Raw genomic sequence first — 23,443 nt, forward strand, 5'->3', positions numbered from 1 at the left:
TCAGAATGCAATCCGTCTGCGAGTTTGTGTTTCCAGGCGGGCAGCTGGTGGCCCAGCGCACAGTAGGTGTTCAGTGATTACTATGTAACTGGGGCCGCAAGGACGTCATCAGTGCAGTGCAGCTAGACACCAGGAAACCCACGGGCTTTGCTTCTCTCTAGGGGTCTCCCTGCCTGCCCCTGCCTCACCCATAGCCTCAGGCATTAAGGTCCATTAGGCCTTTAAGGTCTGGTCTGGTTTTAGGGCAGAAGCTCAGGTATCAGCCAGGGAAGGGACGTCCTACTGCCTTTACTGACCCACAACTGGCTCACACTTGGCCTCTTAGCAAGGGTACGCCAATGGGGGACTCACTCCCGGACCTTCTTGGAAAAGCGAGGATGCGGGTGGGTGCGTCGAGTAGGCTCCCGGATCTGGTGCTTGGGGTGGACAGCGATGCCACCCCCACCCCGCCCCAGGTCGATCGATCCCTGCCGTTCCCGGCCTCATTACCGCGGAGAGCAGCCGGGGCTGGCAGAGGAGCCAGACGTCTACGGAGGGGGCGGGGAGGCCTCCTTGGTTCCCTGGCCCGGATTAAATATTTACTATGTTTTGTTTGGCCTTTGGGGGAGGGGCGGAGAGGGCTGTCGCATCGATCTGGAGCTGCCCGGTGGGCCAAGGGGCGTGGGCAATGCCAGGCCCGGTGGCCCAAAGCGACGCTCCCGAAGTGGCACCCCCCCCCAACACACACACACACACACACACACACACACACACACACCCAGGTCACCAGCCACGCTCACAGATCTGGGTTGTGGCACTGCTTGATCGCAGGGAGCCGCAGCGGGCGCTAGCTATCATCCGGAGTCCCATCCTGGTCCCTGGGTCTGCTGGCTCGGGACGCAAGATACCTCACAAGCCGGCTCTCCCAGAATCCTAACAACAACGGACGGTGTTCCCCTCCCCTTTTTACAGTTGCGGGCTAGGCACATGCTGGGAACTAGGACCTGCTTCTAAACCTCCAGGGATCTGGTCACCAAGGTCGCCCTGGCACTTTCCTACTCGGAGGCAGCACGGCAAGTTCGCCCTGGTGCGCTCTGCCCCACTAGGCCGGGTTTGCAGCAGAGAAATGGAAAGGGGAGTGTTCTTGTTCCCACAGGGCTCCGTGAGTGCTCTAAAAACACCTGCTGGGTGTGTACTCAGATGGATCCCAGGGGCCCTTCACACACACACACACACACACACACACACACACACACACACACACACCACACCACACCACACCACACACACCCCTCTCCTTGCTCTCTCTCCCGTGCCAGTTCCTAGGCATCCAGTTAACACTTGGCACAGGAAAGACACAGCTCAAGCCTCATGGAGTGCAATCGAGCAGCCTGACAGTTCTCCTTCATGCCACCATGGACAGCAGCTTGCTGGGAGGATAGATGGTCACCCTACAAGGCAGCTGGCGCCATATTAGGCACACTCTTGCCCAATCTTGACCCCATCTGTACACACACCTGCACACATGCCCACACACACGCACGTTAAGGAGTGGCTGCACTATCTCATGACGTGTATCCACTTATATCCACATGCCTGGTGTAGTGGTTCATTCATGTTTCCAGTCCTAATACTCAGAAGGCAGAGGAAGAATTGGGAGTTCTAATCCAGTCCTTGCCTCGAAACCAAAAGCCAAAAAACCGGTTCATAATCAGAACTGCCCCATCCCCATCCCATGTCTCTAGGCACATATGGCAGCACTCAACATTCACACACAAAAAGCCTCAACCATCTCCTTCCCTGCAATGGTGCACACACACACACACACACACACACACACACACCTCTTTCTCCCATCCTTCATACACTTGTGCACACCTACACACCTATGCACTGACATACCTATCCCTACCATATCTACAATACAGTATCTACAAAACACACACACACACACACACACACACACACACACACACGTGCGCGCGCGCGCGCGCGCGCGCGCGCACACACTGACTGCGGGCGGCTGGGGAAGAGCTGCAGCCTCCAGCCCTGCTCCTATTTAAAGAGAAGCATTGCTGGAAAAGGAACAAAAGCAAAGCCAGCTATAAATAGCCACCTCCCTCCTGCTTTTCCTGCCCTCAGGCCGAGCCTTGCCTTCCCTCTCCTGCCTGGGGCCCAGAGTAGCCAGGGCAGGCCTGGGGGGTGGGCTCAGGGCCCCAGAGGCCATTTGGCCAACCACTGAGCTCTGGAGCAGACCAGGGTCTTTGGGCCTCGGTGGGTGCAGGGCCACAGCTCCAGGCCACCTGCAGCCTGCCCAGGGTGCCTATGCCCAGCACAGAGGGAGGAGAGGCCGCCTGGGCCATGACTGCTGCATCAGCAGAACTGCAAGCTGCCAGCTGCGGGTGGGAGGAAGACAGGAGCCAAGCAGCAGCCACTGCTGCCCTGGTGCCACCTTCCTGGTCAGGCCCAGGCCTTTCTTGATTGGGCTCCTGTCAGGCTTCTGAAAGCTACTGCCAGGGATGCTGGGTTTTCATCAGAAAATGGCATGGAACTGGGTGTAGTAGTGTATGCCTATAATCCTAGTACTTGAACGGCTGAGGCAGGAGAATGGTCATGAGTCACAGGGTGTGGGGTGTATTTGTACCTATAATTCCAGCAATTGGGGTTCCTAGCAAACGCATGGTGGCTCACAACCATCAGAGCCCCAGTTCCAGGGGCATCTGATGCCCTCTTCTGACCTCCACAGGCACCAGGCACACACATGGTGCACATACACACATTCAGGCAAAACACTCATACATATGAAATAAATCCAGCGTTTGGGACGTGAGACCGAGTGAAGACGAGGAGTTCGCGGCCAGCATTGGCTGCATAGTGAGGTTAATGAAACTCTGTCTGGGAAAAACAAAACAAAACAAAACAAAAAACTAGAAAAGAAAATAACATAGGGCACAAGAAAAAGTGTCAGAGGGGGCTGGAGAGATGGCTCAGCGGTAAGAGCATTGCCTGCTCTTCCAAAGGTCCTGAATTCAAATCCCAGCAACCACATGGTGGCTCACAACCATCTGTAATGAGGTCTGGTCCCCTCTTCTGGCCTGCAGGCGTACATGTAGACAGAATATTATATACATAATAAGTAAATAAATAAAAAAGAAAAAGTGTCAGAGCCAGGTGTGGTGGCTCAGCCTTCAAACCCAGCACACCAAAGGAGGCAGACACAGATGGATCTCTGTAAGTTCAAGGCCAGCCTGGTCTGTTCTGTGAGTTCCAGGCCTCTTAGGACTGCATAGTAAGACCTTGTATGAAATATAATAATAATAAAATAATAACAATAATAATAATAATAAGCCAGGAGGATGAGGGGGCAGGGGATAGGCTTCTACTTATCTTAGACAGGGCCCTAAATACACCTCTGGCCTCAATCCCCTTTTGGAGGACTGTTAGGAATGAAGCTGAAGCAAAGCAAAATGGTGGTGCCTGGCAGGGCCTTGGGAGCTCTGGTGAGTCGTGGGATGGGAGCTGACAGACTGCCCTCCAAAGCTGAGAAGATTCCCTTAAAACAATGATAGTTATTTCATTTACTCTGCATTTACCATGTGCCAGACACTGGGCTGTCTTCTCCTTGTCTGATCCGCTGTGAGGTTGGTTCTGTTTATTTTTTCAAGTCACAGATAAGGAGACAGAATTGGAGGCTTATTCTAAGGACCCACAGATTTCCAAAATGCTGAGCCAGGGTGCAAAGCAGAGCTGCAGCAGAGGCCAAAGTGGTCTCCTTATGTTCCGCTCAGACTCAGGGGGCCTGGCTCTCAGGCTAGCCCTCCAGTGGAAACCTGGGCTGCACTGGGCAGCTACTCCCAGGTTAGTACAGGCTAGGTGGGCTACAGGGAAGGACTACAGGGGTCCTTTCCCACTGAGCTGCCTCACCAAAATCTGCTGTCTCAATGCACAACCCCCTCCCGCCCCAGTCCCTGGCTTCCTGAGGGGCCTCTCCATGCCAGCCTGGAGGAGGGGAGGAGAGCACGCAGGCAGACCTACTTTCAAGGCTTTAATCCTTTTTGCTTAAAGGATTTTTTTTTTTTTTTGCTTGGGGAAGACTTGGTCTGATCAGAGGAGAAACGCAGGGAGCTGACAAGCTCCGGAGGATGGGGGGTAGGGAGGAGAAAGAAATACATATTTATTACCCTCAATTATTAAAAAAACAGATAGTACCAGATCTTAGGTCCTGGTAGACACCACAGCAGCATTTGTTCAAGGACTATTTTCTTGCCTGCTTTCTCTTTTTCTCTTTTTGGTTAATTCTGTTGAGATGGTAATGCGGTTAGCTTATTAGTAAAAACACCCAGGCAGTTCCCAGTGGGACAGATAGACCAGCCGGCAGTGAGAGAGGCACACAGGGCCAGTGACCAGGGAGGATCCATAGTCCTGGTATAAGGAAGGCACAGATCTCAACTCAGCAGAGAGAGGGGATGGCACCAGAGGGGGCGAGGTCTGTGCCCTCATTTTGGACTCAATGGCCATTTCTGTCCCAGTGCTCTCTGGGACAAACCCTCCATGGTAAGCAGCCTTCCCACGGGATGGCTCTTCTTTTCAAAGGGGACAGCAAGAGACAAATCAATGGATCCCAGCTTCCTTTGCTGGGGAGGTGATAGCTCTCCACCTGAGCTGCTGAGAGGTCACAAGGAGCTCCGTGGGCCCCCAGGACACACCTGTCCCCTCCAGAAAGGTATCTACCTGCTCAGAAGGCGGGGCATGAACTCAGACAGAGATGACCCCTGCTCCCCACCGCCCCATAAGGGACCTGAAACACACCGTTGCCTGCCTGGAGGCTGGCAGACAGGCCTCTTTGTTGTAGATTCTGTAGCAAGCTGGATCCAGGGCACGGCAGGCCCTGGAACAAAGAGGAGCAAGAAGATGGCTGGAGAGGGGCGTGCAGAGGACACACAGCGGACACACAGCAGGCCTCTGCCAGCAGGGCTGTTGAATTCAACGGTGACAGAGGACAGCAGCAGGGTTGTAGGGTGCCCTGCTCTTCACCAGGAAGTCACTTTGTACCCAGTTGGTCACCAATCCCAAACCACCAGCAGACACTTGCCATTCAGCCCATGGTTGCTTCATTTTGAGACTGTCCTGTTGCCTCGGTTGGCCTTGAACTTGTTCTGTAGCCAAACCTGGCTTTGCAAACCTGGTCCTCTGTCCTCCACATCACACCTCCTGAGTACTGAGCCCCTGAGAATTAAAAGCATTTGGTCAAGGTTAAATCACTGCTAAGTGGCCAAGCCCAGACCTGAATCTGTCTGGTTCCACTGCCCTTTCGCCTGTCTGCTTAGCCAGACCTGCAGAGGATCTCCTAAGGGGAGGAAGCCTAGCAGGCCAGCCACAAGGCCCAGGGGAACCGTGTAGGAAGTTATGTCCATTTTGCACCACAAGACCACGAGTCGAAGCTGAGGCTGGGTTTGCTTTTCTGATCGTGGGCCTGTTTTCTGAGAGTAGAGGCAACTGGGAAGTCAGGGCTGCCAAGGGCAGCAGTTGGTAGATAAGGCGCCCCACCTTCCAGTTCCCCAGCCGATAAACAGTTAGAGGATGCTTTCCACTACTTCTCCCCATCCCTGAAGGACAGGGCAAAGAGTTCAGCACAGACTGAAGAGACTCATTCCCAAACAGGTACATCCTCCATCCTAGGATGCCAGCCCTGAGACTCCAGTCTTGACTACTCTCAAGTCTCTCAAGTTTAGCAACTCTGCATGACAGGCCACTAAACTTCCAAGGACAGTCAGGGGAGGGCAGAAGGAAGACAACACCAAAATTCTTCAGGGAAGGAAGCTACCACTGCTGCTACTCACGAGGATGGCAATGCTCACTGAGCGCCTGTTCTGAGTCAGGTCACAGCAAAGTGCCCCAAGTTTTGTATGAGACATTGCCTTTAATCTTTCCAACTCCACAAAGTAGGTACTATTACAACCCCATGTCATAGATGGAGGAATTCAAGTTCAAGAAATGAGCCAGGTGGCAGTGGTACACGCCTTTAGTCCTAGCATTTGGGAGGCAGAGGCAGACGGATCTCTGTGAGTTCAAGGCCAGCTTCCAGGACAGGCTCCAAAGCTACACTGAGGAACCCTGTCTCAAAAAAACCGAGAGAGAGAGAGAGAGAGAGAGAGAGAGAGAGAGAGAGAGAGAAATAAGGTAACAGCTGGGTGGTGGTGGAGTACATCTTTAATCCCAGCACTCTGGAGGCAGAGAGAGGTGTATCTCCAAGTTCCAGGACAGCCAGGGCTACAAAGAGAAACTCAGTCTGAAAAAAAAAAAAAACCCAAAAGATTTATTTAATCTTGTTTTATGTGTGTGAGTCTTTTGATTGTGGGTATATATGTGCACCATGTGAATGCCCAGTGTTCACAGAGGCCATGAAAGGATATTCCCCTAAAATTGGAATTACAAGTAATTGTGAGCTGCTGTGTGGGTGCTGGGGACCAAACCCAGATTCTCTGGAAGACTAGCCAGTGCTCTTAATCACTGAGCCATCTCTCCAGCTCTGTAGCGACAATTTTCAATGTTGTGTGACTTTGGGAAAGTTATTATAATTCTCTGAGCCTGTTTCCTCAGTTGAGAGATTAGGCCCCTTTAGTATCAAATTTCAAAGAATGTACAGTTTCCCCCATGTATCCCAGAACGACCTGAACCACCCACCCTCTTGCCTCTGTTACCCAAGTGCTGGTATGTAAAGCATTTGCCACCACATCCCATTTGGATGGTGCTGGAGACAGAACACAGTTCTTTACAAATGCTAGCCAAGTACTCTACCAACTGAACTACATTCAGGATCAGTCTAAGATCCTGAAAGTCTATCAAGTCCCTCAGTGCAAATCAGAAGCAAGGGACGTATTCCTCTTCATACCTATCCTCAGAACTCTCCTATAGTCCCAAACCACCCAGCATCAAAGAAAACGAATGCCTTTGTAATCGCCCTCTTGGGTTCCCCAGCAACCTTTTTAACTGGAAACTAAGGCCATGGTTATCACACACACACACACACACACACACACACACACAGAGAGAGAGAGAGAGAGAGAGAGAGAGAGAGAGAGAGGTAGAGGTAGGAGAGAGATAGGGAGGGGCACCTCCTTTCTGATTCTGGCTTTGGGTTCTAACTAGATGCTGGTGAGTTACGATGGATGTCACTCACCCCCAATGATGGCCTTCATCCACACAACTCCCTGCACAGCCCCACCTCCTTTCTCAGAGGTCACAAAGGTCGGGGATAAATCTGATAGATGTTGGCCAAGATGTGGTCTCTAACAGAGGTCCTGCAAATCTCAGGGGACTTTGCATGGTATATTATAAAACATTTACAGCCACTGGATCTTAGACTCTGGTCAGCTGTGGTGGCACACACCTTTAATCCCAGCACTCAGGAGGCAGAGACAAGAGGATCTCTCTGATTTCAAGGCCAGTCTGAACTACATAGTGAGTTCTAGGCCAGCCAGGACTACATAGTGAGACCATGTCTCAAAACAGCAAACACTGTAATAACTGGGCTAGGTGGAGACAGAGGCACATACCTGGGGTCTCAGTCACTCAGGAAGCAGAAGCATCACTGGAGCCCAGGCATGCGAGGCCAGCCTGGGCTACATAACGAAGCCCCATGTCATAACAAAAACAAACAAAAGGCTTAGCATGGCTGAAAATAAAAGTGTTCAGGAGACAATTAGGACAGGACTCAGGACTGCAGAAGGAAGCAGCACGTACCCGGCAGGCCGAGCTTCCGTGCACTTGCTCCTTGGGCTGTGAGATTTCAGTGATTTTTCTCCTTTTCGAAAGCCTGTGGTTTTCTACCATGGCTATGTACTATTTGGCAAGTTCAAAAAAATTACTCTGCGGCTGTTGTGCTAACCAACCCTCCTCCTCCTGGGTACTTAAGGGTCTGCAATAATAAACTCCTGCCAATCTATCTGACCACTAATCTGCTGCCACTGGTCTGCTACCTGGTGACACAGACAGTGACAATCTGATGGCGGCTCACACAGCCTTCCAGCCTCTCTCACCTCTTCTTCAAGGGCTCCTCTCTCATAAAGTCTGGCCAGGTGAGCTGGAGAGGTAGACCCTCCCCTCCAGCCACCTGTCCCTCACTTGAGACACCTCCTGTGACACCTACACCTTCATTTTCCTTCTCTCCAGCCAGTGGCTTCTCCCCACCATGGGGCTTCTCCCATCAGGCTGAGCTCCTGAGAAGTGACTCCACTCTGATCATCACCTGTTCCCTCTAGTGCCACAGTGAGATTCAGTCACCCAGGAAGTGGCAGGGGATGTACCCAATGGCAGAGTGCTGGCTTCACATCGAGAGCCTTGGGTTTGATTCCTGGCATGGCCAAAACCAAACCAAGCTAAGCGGGAAATGATGGCGACGCAGAGGGACTCAGGCCTGGCCAACACTGATGGTCCATGGAAGCAAAAGGGTGGGGCGGCAGATGGGCAGACAAGACCACACGGGAACTCATCCACGCGTGCGCTTTGCCGTATAAAATAAGGGCTATGGGACAACCTCTGACCACACCTTGGCCACAGAAAAAGCCAAGGAAAGTGTGTGACCCTGAAGCAAGGGGCTCACCAGACCCAGCAAACCTCGCTCACTCCATCATAACTGGTGCCTAGATCTCCGATTCCCTGACCAAGGTGACTGACATAATTGGGATGGTCCTCAAGCCCTGGTCCTCTCCAAAAAAATGTCAAACTAACTCCCCAGGCAACACCTCAAAATGTCGGCTCTGCCCACATCTCCAGAGCAGCCAGCTATACCAACAGGCATACCCCTGCCTCAGGGTATGTACTTTGCTACGGGGAGCCCTCGCCCAGGTTGAAGTAGGTCTGATCACCTAAAGAGCTTAGACTTTCTCTCTGCTTAGGCCGCAGTTCCGAAATCGCCTCCTCAGAAAGGGCCTCACAGCCCGTGTCTCTAAATCAAAAGCTCTCCAGTTACCGCCTATCCTTTAATTAACTCTGCAGATTTTCTGCTAAGCACTTAGCCTTACTTGAGAGATTATAGTCAGTGGTTTATTACCTATTTCCCCACCCCCACTCTAGTGCAGGCTCCGTAACAGCAGGGGACTTGGTTTGTTCGTGGCATCATCCCCTGCCCAGATAGCAGTAGGCCACCAGTCAATAGCCATTACATCCAGCCAGGTATGGTGGCTTACGTCTGTAATTACAGCATTTGGGAGGTGGAGACAGGAGGACTGACTTCAAAGCCAGGCTGGGCTACATTTTGAGGCTAGTCTGAACTACAGAGACTGAACCTGCCGCAAAACTGAACAAAGAACAGAATCCCGAGAGTTGTGACATTCCTATTTGTGAACCGGCAGAGAGGCTTCTCATACACTTCTTGAGAAAATCTGAAGGGAAGGGAGCCGTAACCATTGCATGTCCTGACAAGAGACACGAGCAGCCTGGTTGATTCAGTCTGAGTCTTTCCACTGGTAAATCCCTAGCAACACTAACAACAGAGTATGAAGCAGTGCATTGTGGGAGGGGAAGCAGAAAGGCCTACTTACAGAGTAACCTCCGGTAGCCATATTGAGCCGTAGGCAAGATGACAACCCAGGGATGTAAAGAAGGTGGAACAGACTGGGCAGCAGAGAGGCCAGGAGGGAAACTACAGCGAGGCTGCATCCTGAGCCGGCTTCCTGGAGGCTGGGGAAGCGCAGGGTGCTCATCTCACACCACACTTCCATTTCCAACTAGCCTTGATTCTGCAATCAAATGTGTCCTCAAGGCAGCAGCACCAGGGGCAGTGGGCCAATTACAGGAAGAAGAAAGTCAGCCGCAGCCAGACCCCGGCCAGCCTCTGCCCCATCATTGGATTGGGTGATAAAATGTGCCCCTCAGCTGGCCGCTTCCTTCTGTCTGACCCTGTGCAGGGCCGCCAGCCTCTCTCCCTCTGCTCGGATTTTCTACTGAAACCACAGGCCTGGGCAGCAACCCCGAGGCCACCTGTAAGGAGAGGAGAGGCTCAGTTCAAAGGAGCAAGTCATTTTCACAGACTGGAGAGAAGGCAAAAGAGCAGTCTTCCCATCCTGGGCACCACCTGCGCTCAGCTGCAGATAGCAATTTCACCTCCTTGTGTTCACTCCAGCCTCATTTAAACAGTTCAGATCTCGGAAGCCCGGAGTGTCCACCAGAGGTTTTCATTTGCCACGGAATCGATAGTACAAATTTTGTTCCCCTCAAAATCTGCCAAGTCCAAACCTAAACTTCTCCAGTTGAGAGTGTTGTTTGTTTTCCCTCCTACACAGAGCCGGTCCTGCCTTTTTCTGTGCCTGGGAGGAGGAGACAAAAGGAGCTGGGACAGCTCTGGGCTCACACATTCCCACGTTTTGGTAGCCTCTGAATCTCCTCCTGTGACTCCTAATTAGACCTGAACTTGTTGCTTTTGGGGTGAAGGTGGGGTTGCCCAGCAAACACTGTGGAACCTTGCCCTACAGCGTCTCCTGGCTCCAAGACTGTGTGTGTGTGTGTGTGTGTATGTGTTTTCTGAAATGCGCTAAAGTTAGCCAGGAGTATGAAATCCCAGCTAGAATCCAGGATAGAGAATGGCTAGAATCGGGAAGTTTAAAGCAAAGCCAGTGGACAACATATTGAGGCCTGTCTTAAGGAAACAACAAAAACCTGGAGAATTTCATGATTTAATCTTAGGGCTGCAACACAATATAAAAGTTAACTTTTCCTGCAAAGTTGTTTGTATCTGAGTCTATGTGTAGCAGAATGCTGGTTTAGTTGGATCCTGATAGAAAACAGAGTATCCATGAATTGAGTATTTTGGTTTTATTTTGTTTTGTTTTGTTTTCTGCAGACAGGGTTTCTTCCATGTAGCCCTGACTGAACTGGAACTCAGAAATCTGCCATCCTCTACCTCCTGAGTGCTGGGATTCAAAGCATGTGCCACCACTGCCCAGCCTTCGATTGAATGGTTTTATGAATCTGCAAGGTAGGAACAGGGAGGTCAAGGAACCCTGAGACACACACTGGGGTTGCAGGAGGGAAGGGTGTATCATATGAACGACACAAAGAACAACAAAGAACAGCACTGGCAGGAACTGGTGGCAGATGCAGCCAGGACCTGCCCACAGCTCAGGCCTGGACCGGTTCAGTTTCCAGCAGCCTCCCTCCTGCTCCAGCCCCACCCCTACCCCCACCCCCCACTTTGCCAGAGACTTTCTCTAGCAATGGAGCTGCTGCTGGCTTTGTTAACCCTAGAGCAGGCCAAAAGCACCTGGCATCAACACCTCTCCAGAAGTCATGCTTGGCCCCTGAATGCTTGGATAGGGGAGTAGAGTATAAATCCACCAGGCTTCCCGGCCTTCCTCTGGGTGAGATAAAGAGATGCATGCTCTCTCAGATGGTACCCCAAAGTTTGCCTGGTGAGTTTAAGTTCTGGATGGCCACAGTGGGAAGCTGTGTGACAAGGGCGTTATTTTTGGCTCCTTGCCTTCTCTCTGTCAGCTCACCACTAAGTCCTGGCAGTTCCCAGGATCGCTGCCCACATCAGCTACCTGCTTGAATCTTTCTGGGCTGCACTTTTGGAAAAACCTGTGGGTGAGTCTTCATATGGGGATACAGAGAAGTCATGGTGGCTTGCCTCTACTTGAACATAAGCCCATTGTTGAGCTTGGACAAGCCAACCTTGTGGAGCAGACCAGAGTAGTGAGTGGATTTAGCAGGATGATAGACCGAAATGACCATCGGGCATAGACAATAGAAAAGTCATTGTTACAAAGTGGGGCAAAGCAGGACCCTTCCAGGTCCAGGGATGCATTCCCAGGAGGCAGGCAGGGTGTCAACTGTCGTCTGAAAAATAGGAATGTAGAGGAAAGAATACCAAGAGTATTCTAGGCAGATTTATTTGGGCAAATCCTTAGAGATGAGGAAGAAACATGATTAAGTAGAATGGAAAAGTCGTTGAGCAGACCTGGAGCTTAGAGTTCAAAATAGGGAGTGGAGAGGGGGAGGTGGGAGGGCTTGACAAGCCAGGCTAGGAAGTCTGGGTCATGCCCTGCAGGAAAGAATCTCTGAAGGCTTTAAGCTGGTGAGTGACAGGGCATCACGTGGTACCCATAAATATGTACAATCTTAATGTGTCAGTGAAAAAAAAGTAAACTAGAGAATGACAAGAGCAGATAGCACCATGGAATCCTGGCACAGTGAAGAGCCTACTTTGGGTGAAGGCAGTGGAGGAGGCAGAGAGGCAGCTGGCCAGGGTGGAGGCTTGGACAGCAGCAGAGGAGGGGGGAGGGAGGAGGGGAGCTCATCATCTGGAACTTCCGGTCCTAGGATTGAGATGCATGGGGATAAGATGGTGCTAGACACCAAACTGGCGGAAAGAGGGAAAGAGCCAAGAAACAAAGGGCAGGAACAGGAAGAACACCAGGGGTGCTGGATTTGGAGGTGCCAGGGAGGCAACAAGTGAGGACACCTGAGAGTCACCTGAGGAGACTGTGGGCATCAGAAACAGCATGCCCTATGGGATCGGCAGGTGGTACCTCAGCGGAAGATGGCAGAGGGGATGAAGCTGAGAAGTTGAGGATCAGCAGCAGCAGGCGACTGGGAGACCCAGGAAGTGGCCATTATGGAAGTCAGGAGACAGGACAGTCAACAGAGTCAAGGCGCCACGGCGATAAAGCGAGATGTCTAGCTCGAGGAATGATGATGGCGTAGGAGGTGCGGGCGGCGGGAGCGACAGACAGGATGCTGCTAGCACAGATAACCCCTCCAGGACATCAGGATGGCTCCTCCAGGGAGCCAGAGCCAAACTCAAGAGAGGAAACCTGCTCTCAAGTCCTATGCTCCCGGGAGAAGGAATAGTCTCCCTGTTAACACACTAGTGACCTTCCAGCATGCAAAAGCTTACTAGGATGGATCGTATGGGATTCACAAGCCTCTAACTGGAGAAGCAGGCAGGGAGGCGGCCAAGTCTCTAAACAGGAGGAAGGCAGGAGCTCTTTCCTTAGCCATGGCCAGGGCTCCACCCTTATGCATACTCCTGGCTCTGACACTGGAAAACATTGAAGACACTATTCTACTGCTGAAAAGTATTTTGAAGACTGGGAGGTGGTGACACACACCTTTAGTCCCAGCACTCAGGAGGCAGAGGAAGGTGGACCTCTGTGAGTTCAAGGTCAGCCTGGTCTATAAGAGCTAGTTCCAGGACAACCTCCAAAGCTACAGAGAAACCCTGTCTCGAAAAACCAAAAAAAAGTATTTTGAAGACTACCAATCGACCCATATTAAAGGGGGTAAACTGAGGCCCAAAGAGGATGAGATATGCTCAGGGCCCTAGTGAGTCAGTCACAGAGATGAACCTTCACCTGGTTCCAGGACTCCAACTATGAGGTTCTTCTTCCCATGATTCCACAGTTTCCAGAAGAAAAGGGGTGTCACCAAGGCCAAAGCCAGGCTTGCTAGAGTACTGCAGTCAGCTCATGGCGGGGAGAGAGACAGGAAAGCAAACACGCAGTGTGTTGCGTGCAGCACGTGCCCAGGAGAGGTGGCAGGTGAGCAGTTCGCAGTGCAAGAGCCTCTCTCCTCCAGTGTCCTGCCGGCCCAGGCTGTCCCCACACTGACCACTGAGTGACCACTCCATGCTCTGCGTCTCCTGAGACTGGCCAGTTTCTGGCCCATCTCCCCACATGTTCCTTCTTTCCCTCAGCCCGCCCAGACAAGTCCATGAATAGAACATTAAAGGCAAAACCTTCTAACAGAAAAAGCAGCTCCCTGGTAGGAGTCGCCCCACTAAATGTCAAACGCAGAGCAAGGCTTCCTGCCTTGTGTGCTTCTCGCTAATGGAGGCACCTTGGCCTCCACATCCCATCATCCAATAGCCCTATAAATAAATCATCGTAAGAAGAATGCCAATTTTTCCCCTAGGGCCTCATGAATCTCTCTACATAAGCCTATGTAAAGGCCTCCTTCGCAATCAGCTGGTCATGAGTCCAGAGAGCGCCCTGATTATCTGGAGGCAGAAGTAACTTTCATACACCTCCATGGGTGGAGAGTTGGGAGTCCAGCTTTTCCCCTGACTCAGGGAAGACTTTTGCTCTGTTTCCTGTAGACTAATCAAATTGTCACCATGATGCTAGCACTCTCTGGAAAGAAGCCAGTGAACTGCCAAGAGGCTCTGTCTCTGGGGGCTGTAGTGGCCCGTCCCCTGGCAGACGTGTGATGAGTCGTGCCCACCCACCCCCTTATAGGGCGAGCCACACACCCACTCGCCAAGCTTTGTCCCCAACATGTGGCACACAACTGCAGTGGCCCACCCACTCCTGGGGCCCCCAAATGAGCGGCTCACCATTCTGCCGTGGCATCAAGCCATGCTAGTGGATAGGAGCGTGGGTGTTAACATCTGTGCCAGTGCACTTGGGGTGTGCTGCTTTGCAATAGTGGACCTCGAACTCACACACTCTGAGAGCCTGTTGCATGCTCGTCCGGTGTGTTTCTGCACACACATGCGTACACACACACACGCACACACGCACACACCGCATTGTGTCAGCCCTCTTGCTGTGCTAGCACAGAAGCCCCCTTCTGTGCTATCTGAGTGAGTCAGATATCAGGGGCTTGTTTGCAGTTTCGCCTCCAAACTCCGCTGACTGATGAGGCAGTAATCACAGGCTCACGAGCACCCATTGTATCCATTAGATCAGATGCCTTCTCAACTGAGTGGAGGGAAGCCTCCCCTCTGAAGTGGGATTTCACGCTTCCACACCCCGCCTCAGCTAGACTCTGCCTTGCTTCGCGTGGTTATTTACTGCGGCTGAAAGGGCACAGAACCGGCCCCGAGTCCTGCAGGTGTCATCCCGGCTGGTAGGCCATGACTGGACCATAAAAAGAAAAGTTGGTACGGGTGGAAGCATTTGTCTCAGTCAGCCTGCCAATCACCTGGGCAGCATGTTGCTCTAGGGACTAGCCACCCACCAGTGTGGGCGTGGCTGTGTTGGCCAGTCCTGCTAGCCTGGAAGAGGTGCCAGGGACAACAGCCACTGGAGATGGCTGATGGCCCACAAAAGCTACGGTCTTGGGCCTTTCTTGAAACTATAAAGCTGACCCAGAGCTCCTGGCCAACTGTCCTATGTCTGTTGGCAATAAAGAAGAAAGAGCAGCAGTAGAGGAAGGGACGGGTCCATCCAGACTCGAAGGGGGACATCAAATAGAAGATACAGGAGATGGAGGTTCAGGACTCTGGGTCCCAGGCACGGAGCTTTTTGGGGGAAACTACCAGGACACAAATGACTCATTAGCACCCCACAAAACAAATGTCATAGAAACCAAGACAGCTGGGCACATGAGATGGTGGAGCTTTGGGGTTGAGAGGGTGAGAAAATAGTGTGGACTCTTGGCAGAGGCTTGGACTACAGCCAGATGTAACAGGAAGTTAGCTGGAAGACACAAACCCAAGGATGACATGAATTTGCCTGTGCCTCAGTTTCTTTTTATTCTTATTTTGATTACACGTCTCTGTGTGGGGATGTGTGTGAGCACAGACGCCTGCAGAGGCCAGAAGGTGTCAGGTACCCTGAAGCTGGAGTTACAGGTGGTTGTGAGCTGATGTGGGTGCTGAGAACTGAACTCCGGTCCTCTGCAAAAACAGTACTCGCCCTTAACTACTGAATCATCTCCCCATCCCCAGTTTCCTCTTCTTGAAAGTGAACTGTGGAAATGGCACGGTGGCACACACTTAGCCCACAGTAGGTGTAAGCAGATAAACAGTTATTGTTAGTGGGAAGATAGTGGTAGGCACAAATGAAGCCAAGTGAGTTCGGAAGAATGGTCCACGCCCTGCTGTGTATTTCCTGGTGGCATCTGAATCCCTTCCTAGGTTTCTCCTTCAAGCATGCTCTGAAGATCCACGGTGGCTTCGCCTCGCTCTATGAGCACTAACCTAGTCCTGCCTCCTTGCCCTGTTCATCAGCATCTAAGAAGGCGCTTGCGCCTGGGTGCTAGCTTAGGCACTCCAGCTGAGGGCTCCCTCCCTCATCCCTATCCATGACTCCTTTTCTGTTTCACTTCTCCCTCCCATACCGCTGCTGATAGACCCATAATACTAAATTAATGCTCTACCAGTGAGCCACATCTCCAGGTGTGTGTGTGTGTGTCTTACTACGTAGTCTTTATATAGTCTTACTATACTGATCTTTTAACTTCCAATCCTCCTGCCTCAGCCTCCTGGGTGCCAGATTATATCTACATGCTGCCATACCCAGCTAGCTCCCTGACTCACTTCTACCCAGGGCAGCCTGGCCATCACACACCAAGGAAAGGGCTGCTTCCGGCACTCGGTGCTGAGGTCCTGCCTTCTGCTGTCCCTGGAGGCTCTGTTCCCGTTTTGCCAGCTATTTTGCTTCCTTGGCCATCTGTTCCCTCCCTGTCATCTCCTCTCTGCTTTAACCTTAACCACTACTTCACTGCAGATGGTACCAAACGGACCCGTTCTCGACATCCTTCATGATGCCTGCCCCCTCCGGCTCAGTTCATCGGCACGGACTGCTCTGTCTTTTCTCAGGCCCCATCCCAAAGATGTGTCTAGAGCTTAGAGGTGGATTCACTCCACAGGCTCCCCCAATATTTGGTCCCCTTCTGTTGGCAACTCTGCTCAGGTTAAGAGGGCAAATACCTATCCTTCCCTGCCTTTTCCTAATGAGACTTCCTCTTGTCAGACTTAGCCAAGAGCCTCTCCTGGCTCTATGCACATCTTCTGTGGTTCTCTACCTGGTCTCCACAGCAGTGTTGAACCCTCTGATGGACTAGAGGCTGCAACGTGGAGCAGAGCCCAGGAGGTTCACTCCTACAGTGAAGGAACAATATCGATCCTGGGAGTTTGGGTCCTAGACAATTTCCCTATAGAAAATGGACCTAAAGGTTCTGTACCAAGGAATGGACCCCATGCTCTCATGACAAGAACCGGGCCAAACACACTGCCTACCTTATCCAAGGTCACCACTGTCCTTAGCTCACTTCTTGCTGGGTATGGTACCACGTGCCTTTAACCCAGGACTCTGGGAGACAAAGGCAAGTAGATCTCTGAGTTCAAGGCCATCCTGGCATACGTAGTGAGTTCCAGAATACCAAGGGCTACACAGTGAGACCCCGTCTCAATACAACAACACAAAACAAGCAGAAACCCTGCGCCTTACTTCTGGTTGCAAATGAGACCATGCCTCACCGACTTTACTTAGCAACCTCCTCTGCCTTTCCTCTCTGCCTGGATGTCCCCAAAACCTCCTCTTAGCTGTTCTCTTCTGGAGGAAGGACCAGGAGCTCTGAGGAGAGGTACAATTTCTAAGGGGCTGGTGATAAGCATTTGGTGAGGATGGATCCACCAGGCTGAATTGCTGGGCTGGACTGGGATAGAAAAAGGTTCGAGACACTGAAATTCCACTTCTGTGGCCGAATTTGGACTAAAAATGTCAACTATCTCGGCTCTTTCTAGAAAAGATCTCATATTTCCCCTCCACATCTTTCCCATTGCAGGGAAGAGTGTCTTGGCCATCCATGAACCATGTTCTCTCTTCTTTCCACTGGGGCAAAGACAACCCATGTTGTCACGATTCTGGGTCCTCATGTTCTCAGAAGGATGCAGAAATGGAGCCGTTCACACCTGCCTTGGGGAGACTCTCACATCACCAAGGGACCTCTGTGGAATCCACTAGCCACCTGACAGCACCAAACTACTTTCTCCCTCTGCTTCCGTTCTTCCCACAGAGCAGAAGCCCACTGAGCTACCTGGCCAGCCCATCTAGATATGACCACCAGGAGAACAAAAGCATCTTACTGGGTTGCAGGCCTTAATCTAGAACTTGCTGAGTTATTTAGAGATGACATTAACTTATAAACGGGTGTTTGACTGATTTTGTGGTTGATGTACAGATAAATTCTAATGAAAGACAGCTACACGATTTTAAATTATTAATTAGACTGCCACTTAACAAAGCCTATTTGGCACTCTAGTTCCTTGCTTAACAAGACAAAAACTTTAAGGGAAGGGCTCTGTATTAGCCCAGGGGCTCTTGATTTGCATTCAGTTTTTATAGCTCTAAAAATGAAAACCATAGATCCTGACCTTAAGTGTTGCAATTCTGGAATGGCAAAAGCCCCCAGCAGGCTGCCCTTCCTTCCTGGAGAACGCTGGGTGGCTCGGGGCCTTGCTTGCCTTGGTGCCTGTCATCTCTCTTGACCAGAGGCTTGTTTTTTATATCCCTGGTTCTGTCAGGGTAGATAGACTATGAGGTGGAAACGTCGGCAGAGCAGCTGCTGAAGATCTTCAGGAACCAGCGCTGTCAGCAGCTGGATTTCACTGGGGTGCTTCTGGTTCACACAGTGCTAGCCAGTGGAGTCCTTTTATTAAGAGATAAAGATATCTCCCCCCAACCCCCCAAAGAGGCCTGACAGAAATAGCTTTACTAGGACAATCAGAAATCAGAGAGATGGCTCTCATGGTCTAAGGCCTGCTCTTCCCCCTCTAGGAAGAATGCATTTCCTTCCTTCAAACCCTCTTCCAAACCATAAACTATTAAGTTCACCCAGGTCCAGGACCCCATGTAGGATTCTGCACCAGCCAAGTCACTGCCTTCTCAAATCAACCTGTAAACCTTGCTGTTCGGAGCCTTTGGGAACAACTCCACAAACAGAAACTTCAATGGTCACCTCCCTTGACATTAGCCCGAGGCATACTTTGGCTTTTGGCATACACCTAGCATCCACACAGGCATCTGAACATCTCTACATGTGCAGAAGAGACAAATCCATGGTATCAGAACAATGACCCAACGAGAAAATTGCCCAGGAAAAGCACTAGGATAAGTTATTTGTTCTCATGGTGTCCAATGAGCAGGCTCCAGGCTATCCACACCCCATTCAACCTTGGCGAGGGCTTCTCTGCTCTGTTTCCTTCGAGTCAACCCAGGTGTGAACTTCAATTGATGAAATCTCTCTAGTCAACCTCTTCTGTGCAGGAAGGGAGAAACAGCCCAAGTGGCAAACACACGTGACTACCAGGCTTCCAGTGGCCACCTCATGAGCAGGGAAAGGTGCCTTCTCCCAGGGAGCATCCCCCTCCCAGGGTGCACCGGAGCTTCTGGCTAGCAGGGATACCAGAGAGCTCCTGAAGGCTGCTGGAGACGCCCCAGGCACCTAAACCATATAAATAAAGTGTGTGGGCTGCTTTGTGGCTCATTCTTAACTGTAAACTGCCAAAAGACAAAAGACCAAAAGGGAAATGAGATGTCAGTTCTTCCCCATTATCTCCATCACAGACCTGCAGCCCAGACATGGCAGCCTTTTAAAAAATGCCTGGGAAGCCTTTTCCACTAGAACGAGTCTACATGCTCTATGCCCAGGCTTCTCAGACTCCACTGTCTTCAGCTCTATAAAATCACCTTCCTGTGCCGACACACTGGCCAGCACTCCAGCACTGCCTGTGTCTGGAATGACTTTCCGTGTCTTTCTGCAGTGGAAGGAACTGGGGTGTCAACAGCAAAGCAGTTCCTCTAACTACTGCAGAGAATTGCCCCACGCCACAGCGAAAGGCAGTGTGTCGTCCCCCCTCTCCGTACTGTACCGACCACGTGGAGGGCACAAGTCCTACACAAGTTTGTGACTGTTCTTACACGGTGGGGCAACCAAGCCTCCACGGTTGCCTGAGACTGGACCACCACTCAACCTTTTCTGCTCATATGGAAGGTGTGGCTTCTTCACCCACCTGTCTGACCTGCTTATCTGGCTCTCTCCCACCACCGGGTATCTGCTTCTGTCCGCCCGTCAGGGGCTTTGATTCCCCCACCTTTACCACCTCCCCCTGCCCGTTTTCTCCTTCCCCATCCTGCTGTGAGGTCAGAATCCTGTGCTTACGACACCTCGGTCTGTTGCCATGGAAACAGGGGCGGATTAAGGCTGGAGCGCGGAGCGCAGGGATCAGGCCCCTCCGCTACCTGAGCTCCCGCCTCAGCTGGCTCCCGCAGGGCGGGAGCAGCCAGCAACAGACACCGCAGCTCAGCAGCCGCCGGGCCCAGGCTAGGAACAAGGGGGTCTCAGAGGGGCGCCACAGCCAGCCTACTGGGACCTCGGAGCAAAGAAACACATGCAGAGGCGGGGAGCAGAGGGTGACAGGTCCGCGGGCTCACGTGTGGTCACCTGCCCTTTCTGGACCCGAGGGACAGCACCCAGAACGGCAACCACGTGGGGGCGCGGCAGGACTTCCCCGGCACCCGTGCCAACTTTGCTGCGCTCCTGCTGCCGGGGAATCTGGGCGAGGTGGTCGCCGAGACAGCTCCAGTCAAGTTGAGCCTGGCTCTGGCCGCGCACACTGTCAGCTCGGCCTTCGCTGTCGCGTCCCTTTGAACCAGGCATTAGGAAAGTTTGAGAAACGGGACGTCTGGCGCTTGCCACTCCCCACCCTCAGTCGCTGAGTGCTCAGGGCTTGTCCCCGGGGATAAGGCTAGGATGCTAGGAAGATGCCGAGTTAGGACCCGCGGTGAGCGCCGGGGTCGCACGGTAACTGATCGTTGGCTGCACTGGCACCCGGTGCTGAAGCAGCAGAAGCAGGGGCAGGTGCCCGCGCAGGGGATGGAGCCTGCAAGTGCAAAACTTTATAATGGCAAAGCAAAGGTCCCAGGAGGCCAGCTCCCTTTTTACCAAAGGCTTCTACTCTGGTCTCTGAGCCCTTGAAACAGACCCCTGAGGCCTGGCCACTCGATCCATGAACAAACCCCGTGTTTCGCAACAGGCCACCAACGGAATCTCAGCTCCAGCAGCAGGCGCACGGCGGGTGCCTGTGACAAAAGCCAGCCAGCTAGCGGGGATCTGCTTCCAGGACCCATTTCCCCGGCGCTCGACGGTTCCGGGGACTTAAGGCTCTGCCTAGTTCCATTCAACTCCAACTTGCTCCTACGGTTCCCACTCACCTTTGCGAAGCATGTTGGCCGAGGGGCCGCCGCTCCGAGGTCGGCCTAGGCGCGCTCCCTCCTGGGGTCCAGATTCAAATCCCTGGGAGCCAGCTGCAGCTAATCCGAGCGCGTCGAGGCGGGGGCAAGCCGGGAATCCGCTTGTGCCCGGCGACCCGGTCCCGCAGGAGCATGGTGAGCCCAAGCCCGGAGCCCAGGGCACCGGCGTCCGCTAGCAACCGCTCCCAACCAACCCAGTGCGCTCTCTCAGCCCCGGGGCGAGTGGCTTGCTCTGCCGAGCAGGCGGCCTGATTGTGCCTCCCCAAACACTTTGCAGGCGGTTTTGAGGGGGGGACGCCGCCCCCTGGCCGACCGGCCGGAGTCCCCTCTTCCCCGCCCCCTCGGGCAGCGGTTGCTGCAAAAGGGCGCTCACACGCACAGCCCAGCTCCCGGGGAAGCGCCCGGCGCGCGTTTGCAGGACCGAGTGAGCCGCCGAGCGGGGCGCCTCCCTTCCTCCCCCTGGCTTCCCCCACCTCTCTTCCTCCTCCCTCCCTCCCTCGCTCTCAGTTCCCTCCCTCCCGCTCCGCTCCCCGCCCCCGCTCACGGAGCGCCTCCCATACAAAATTTATGAAAGTGCTCTCAGCTCGCGGTGCGGAGCGCCGTCCTATTCCCAGGGCAGCGGCGCTCAGCCGTGCGGCGCCGCCTCCCAAGGTGTTTTCGCTGCACCTGCCCCCGGGGATGAACCTCGTCCCGCGTCCGTCCAAGTACCTGCCCCAGTCCTTGGCGGGTCGTCGGGCCACCGGAACCGCCCTCCCCGGCCCCGCAGGCTTCTCCGAGCACGCACCCGCAGCCCAGCCCCCGCCTGCTCGCCCTTCGCGACTGGAGGTCATGGAGAGAAGCGGCTGGAAGCGTGTGCCCTCCCGGAGTCCTGATCACAAGTCCAACACCCTTGCCCCGTCTCCCTCTGACCGGTGCCCCTTCCTCACGCGAGGCTCGACGGCTCTTCCCTGCCCGCCCAGAACAGCTTTGGCAAAATAGCGGTCTCCCCATCCAGAGTCCCAAGACACTGTTCTTTGGGGGTAGATGTGCGGGACAAACAAGCAATCGAGGAGGTCAGTTGAAAATCCTATAAGGAACTAATGCGAATTCAGGTGGACTATCTCCGGCTAGTGGGCCGCTGGTCCCCACCTGTCCTACACAGACCCCGCCCGTGCGAGAATTCTCCTGGAAAGCGGGTCTTGCAAGGGCCCCTCTGGGCCAAGTGCCGGGAAGACTCAAGCCAGCAGAGATCCTAGGTGGAGGCCGGCACCCCCTACTGGCCTGAGATAAGAATGACTCCGAAAAAGGGAAAAAGACTGGGCCAGGTCACCCGGTTGAACACATGCGTTACGCTATGTGGGAATTCAGTCAGTGAAAAAGAGAAGGTCCTTGTCTTCCTGAAGTTTATATTCTAATAGGACCAAATGACAAAAGTTCAGATGAGACCGTAGAGCCTGGAAGAAAAACAAGCGGGGTGTTGTTGAGAAGCTCACTGTGGTGGGAGTGGCAATCGCTGTGGAGATGGAGCTGATTTGACAACTGTCATCTGGACAGAGAATAGAGTTCCTCTGTGCAGTAGACTTGGCGTGAAAGGAAGATCAAAAGCAAGGCCATTATCCTTCAGGTACTCGGTACCCGAACACCGGCCTCAGGACAATTCAAAGCAAATGATAGAGCAGGGCGGTGGTGGCACGCTCCTTTAATCCCAGCACTCAAGAGACAGAGGCAGGCGGATCTCTGTGGGTTCGAGGCCAGCCTGGTCTACAAGAGCTAGTTCCAGGACAGGCTCCAAAGCTACAGAGAAACCCTGTCTCGACAAACCAAAAAAGCCCCCCCCGCAAAGAAAAGCAAATGACAGAAGACCCACAAACTATGTTCAAGAGCATATAAAGTTAACAGATACAAGAAGGGGCTGACTAGGAGACTCAGAAGGTGCCCTTGAGGTCTGAGTTCAACTGGTTGAGAGGAAAGGGCACTCAGGAAGGATGAAAGGCACAATGTGTGAAGATCTAAAGTAACCTCATTTAGAACATTCCCCAGCTTGGTCCTGCTAGTGTTGGGAACACAGAGCCTTCCTTCTCACAGTTCCCGCTAGCTGCAGAACTCCTCTGACCCTGCACCGCCTGAGTTCTGCCAGACTAAACTCTAGGCGACACCAAGACCTGTGGAGGCAGCCCATAAAACGAAGGCTCAGAGAGGCTAAACAGCTTGCTCAAGAGCACCCAGTAAGCAGTGATAAAGGGTGGGCCCGGATGAGGGTATGCCATTCCTTTCCCACCTTCCCATGCCGCCTCCCCATGACCCTCTTGCCCCACGAACTCCAATATATTGGGTAAAGTTGGGCGGTGTGAGTGTGAGAAGCAGTTATTTTTGGGTTTCAGGAGGGCTGGATGCTGACTTGGAGTCCAGCCAGGGGATGGGGATGGCTGTAGGTGGGTGCTGTGCTGTAATGGGGGAGGGGTACATCGAGTCTGCCTTCTCATCAGGCGGTAATTACTCAGACATCT

At 52.9% G+C, this 23,443-nt stretch overlaps 1 protein-coding gene across 1 annotated transcript in view; it reads right to left on the minus strand.

Annotated features, from left to right (window-relative positions):
• The window catches only part of Rtn4rl1 (reticulon 4 receptor like 1), a 74,703-nt gene extending 53,305 nt beyond the window's left edge, over positions 1-21,398 (minus strand). Inside the window, exon 1 of the mRNA XM_085695294.2 lies at positions 20,919-21,398. Within this exon, the coding sequence (XP_085551420.1) occupies positions 20,919-20,931 (13 nt within the window). The 5' untranslated portion in view covers positions 20,932-21,398. The remainder of the gene's footprint in view (positions 1-20,918) is intronic.
• Between the last annotated feature and the right edge of the window lie 2,045 nt (positions 21,399-23,443).

The sequence above is a fragment of the Myodes glareolus genome, chromosome 9, assembly GCF_982192425.1.
Source record: "Myodes glareolus chromosome 9, mMyoGla1.1, whole genome shotgun sequence".
In the NCBI taxonomy this organism is placed as follows: Eukaryota; Metazoa; Chordata; class Mammalia; order Rodentia; family Cricetidae; genus Myodes; species Myodes glareolus.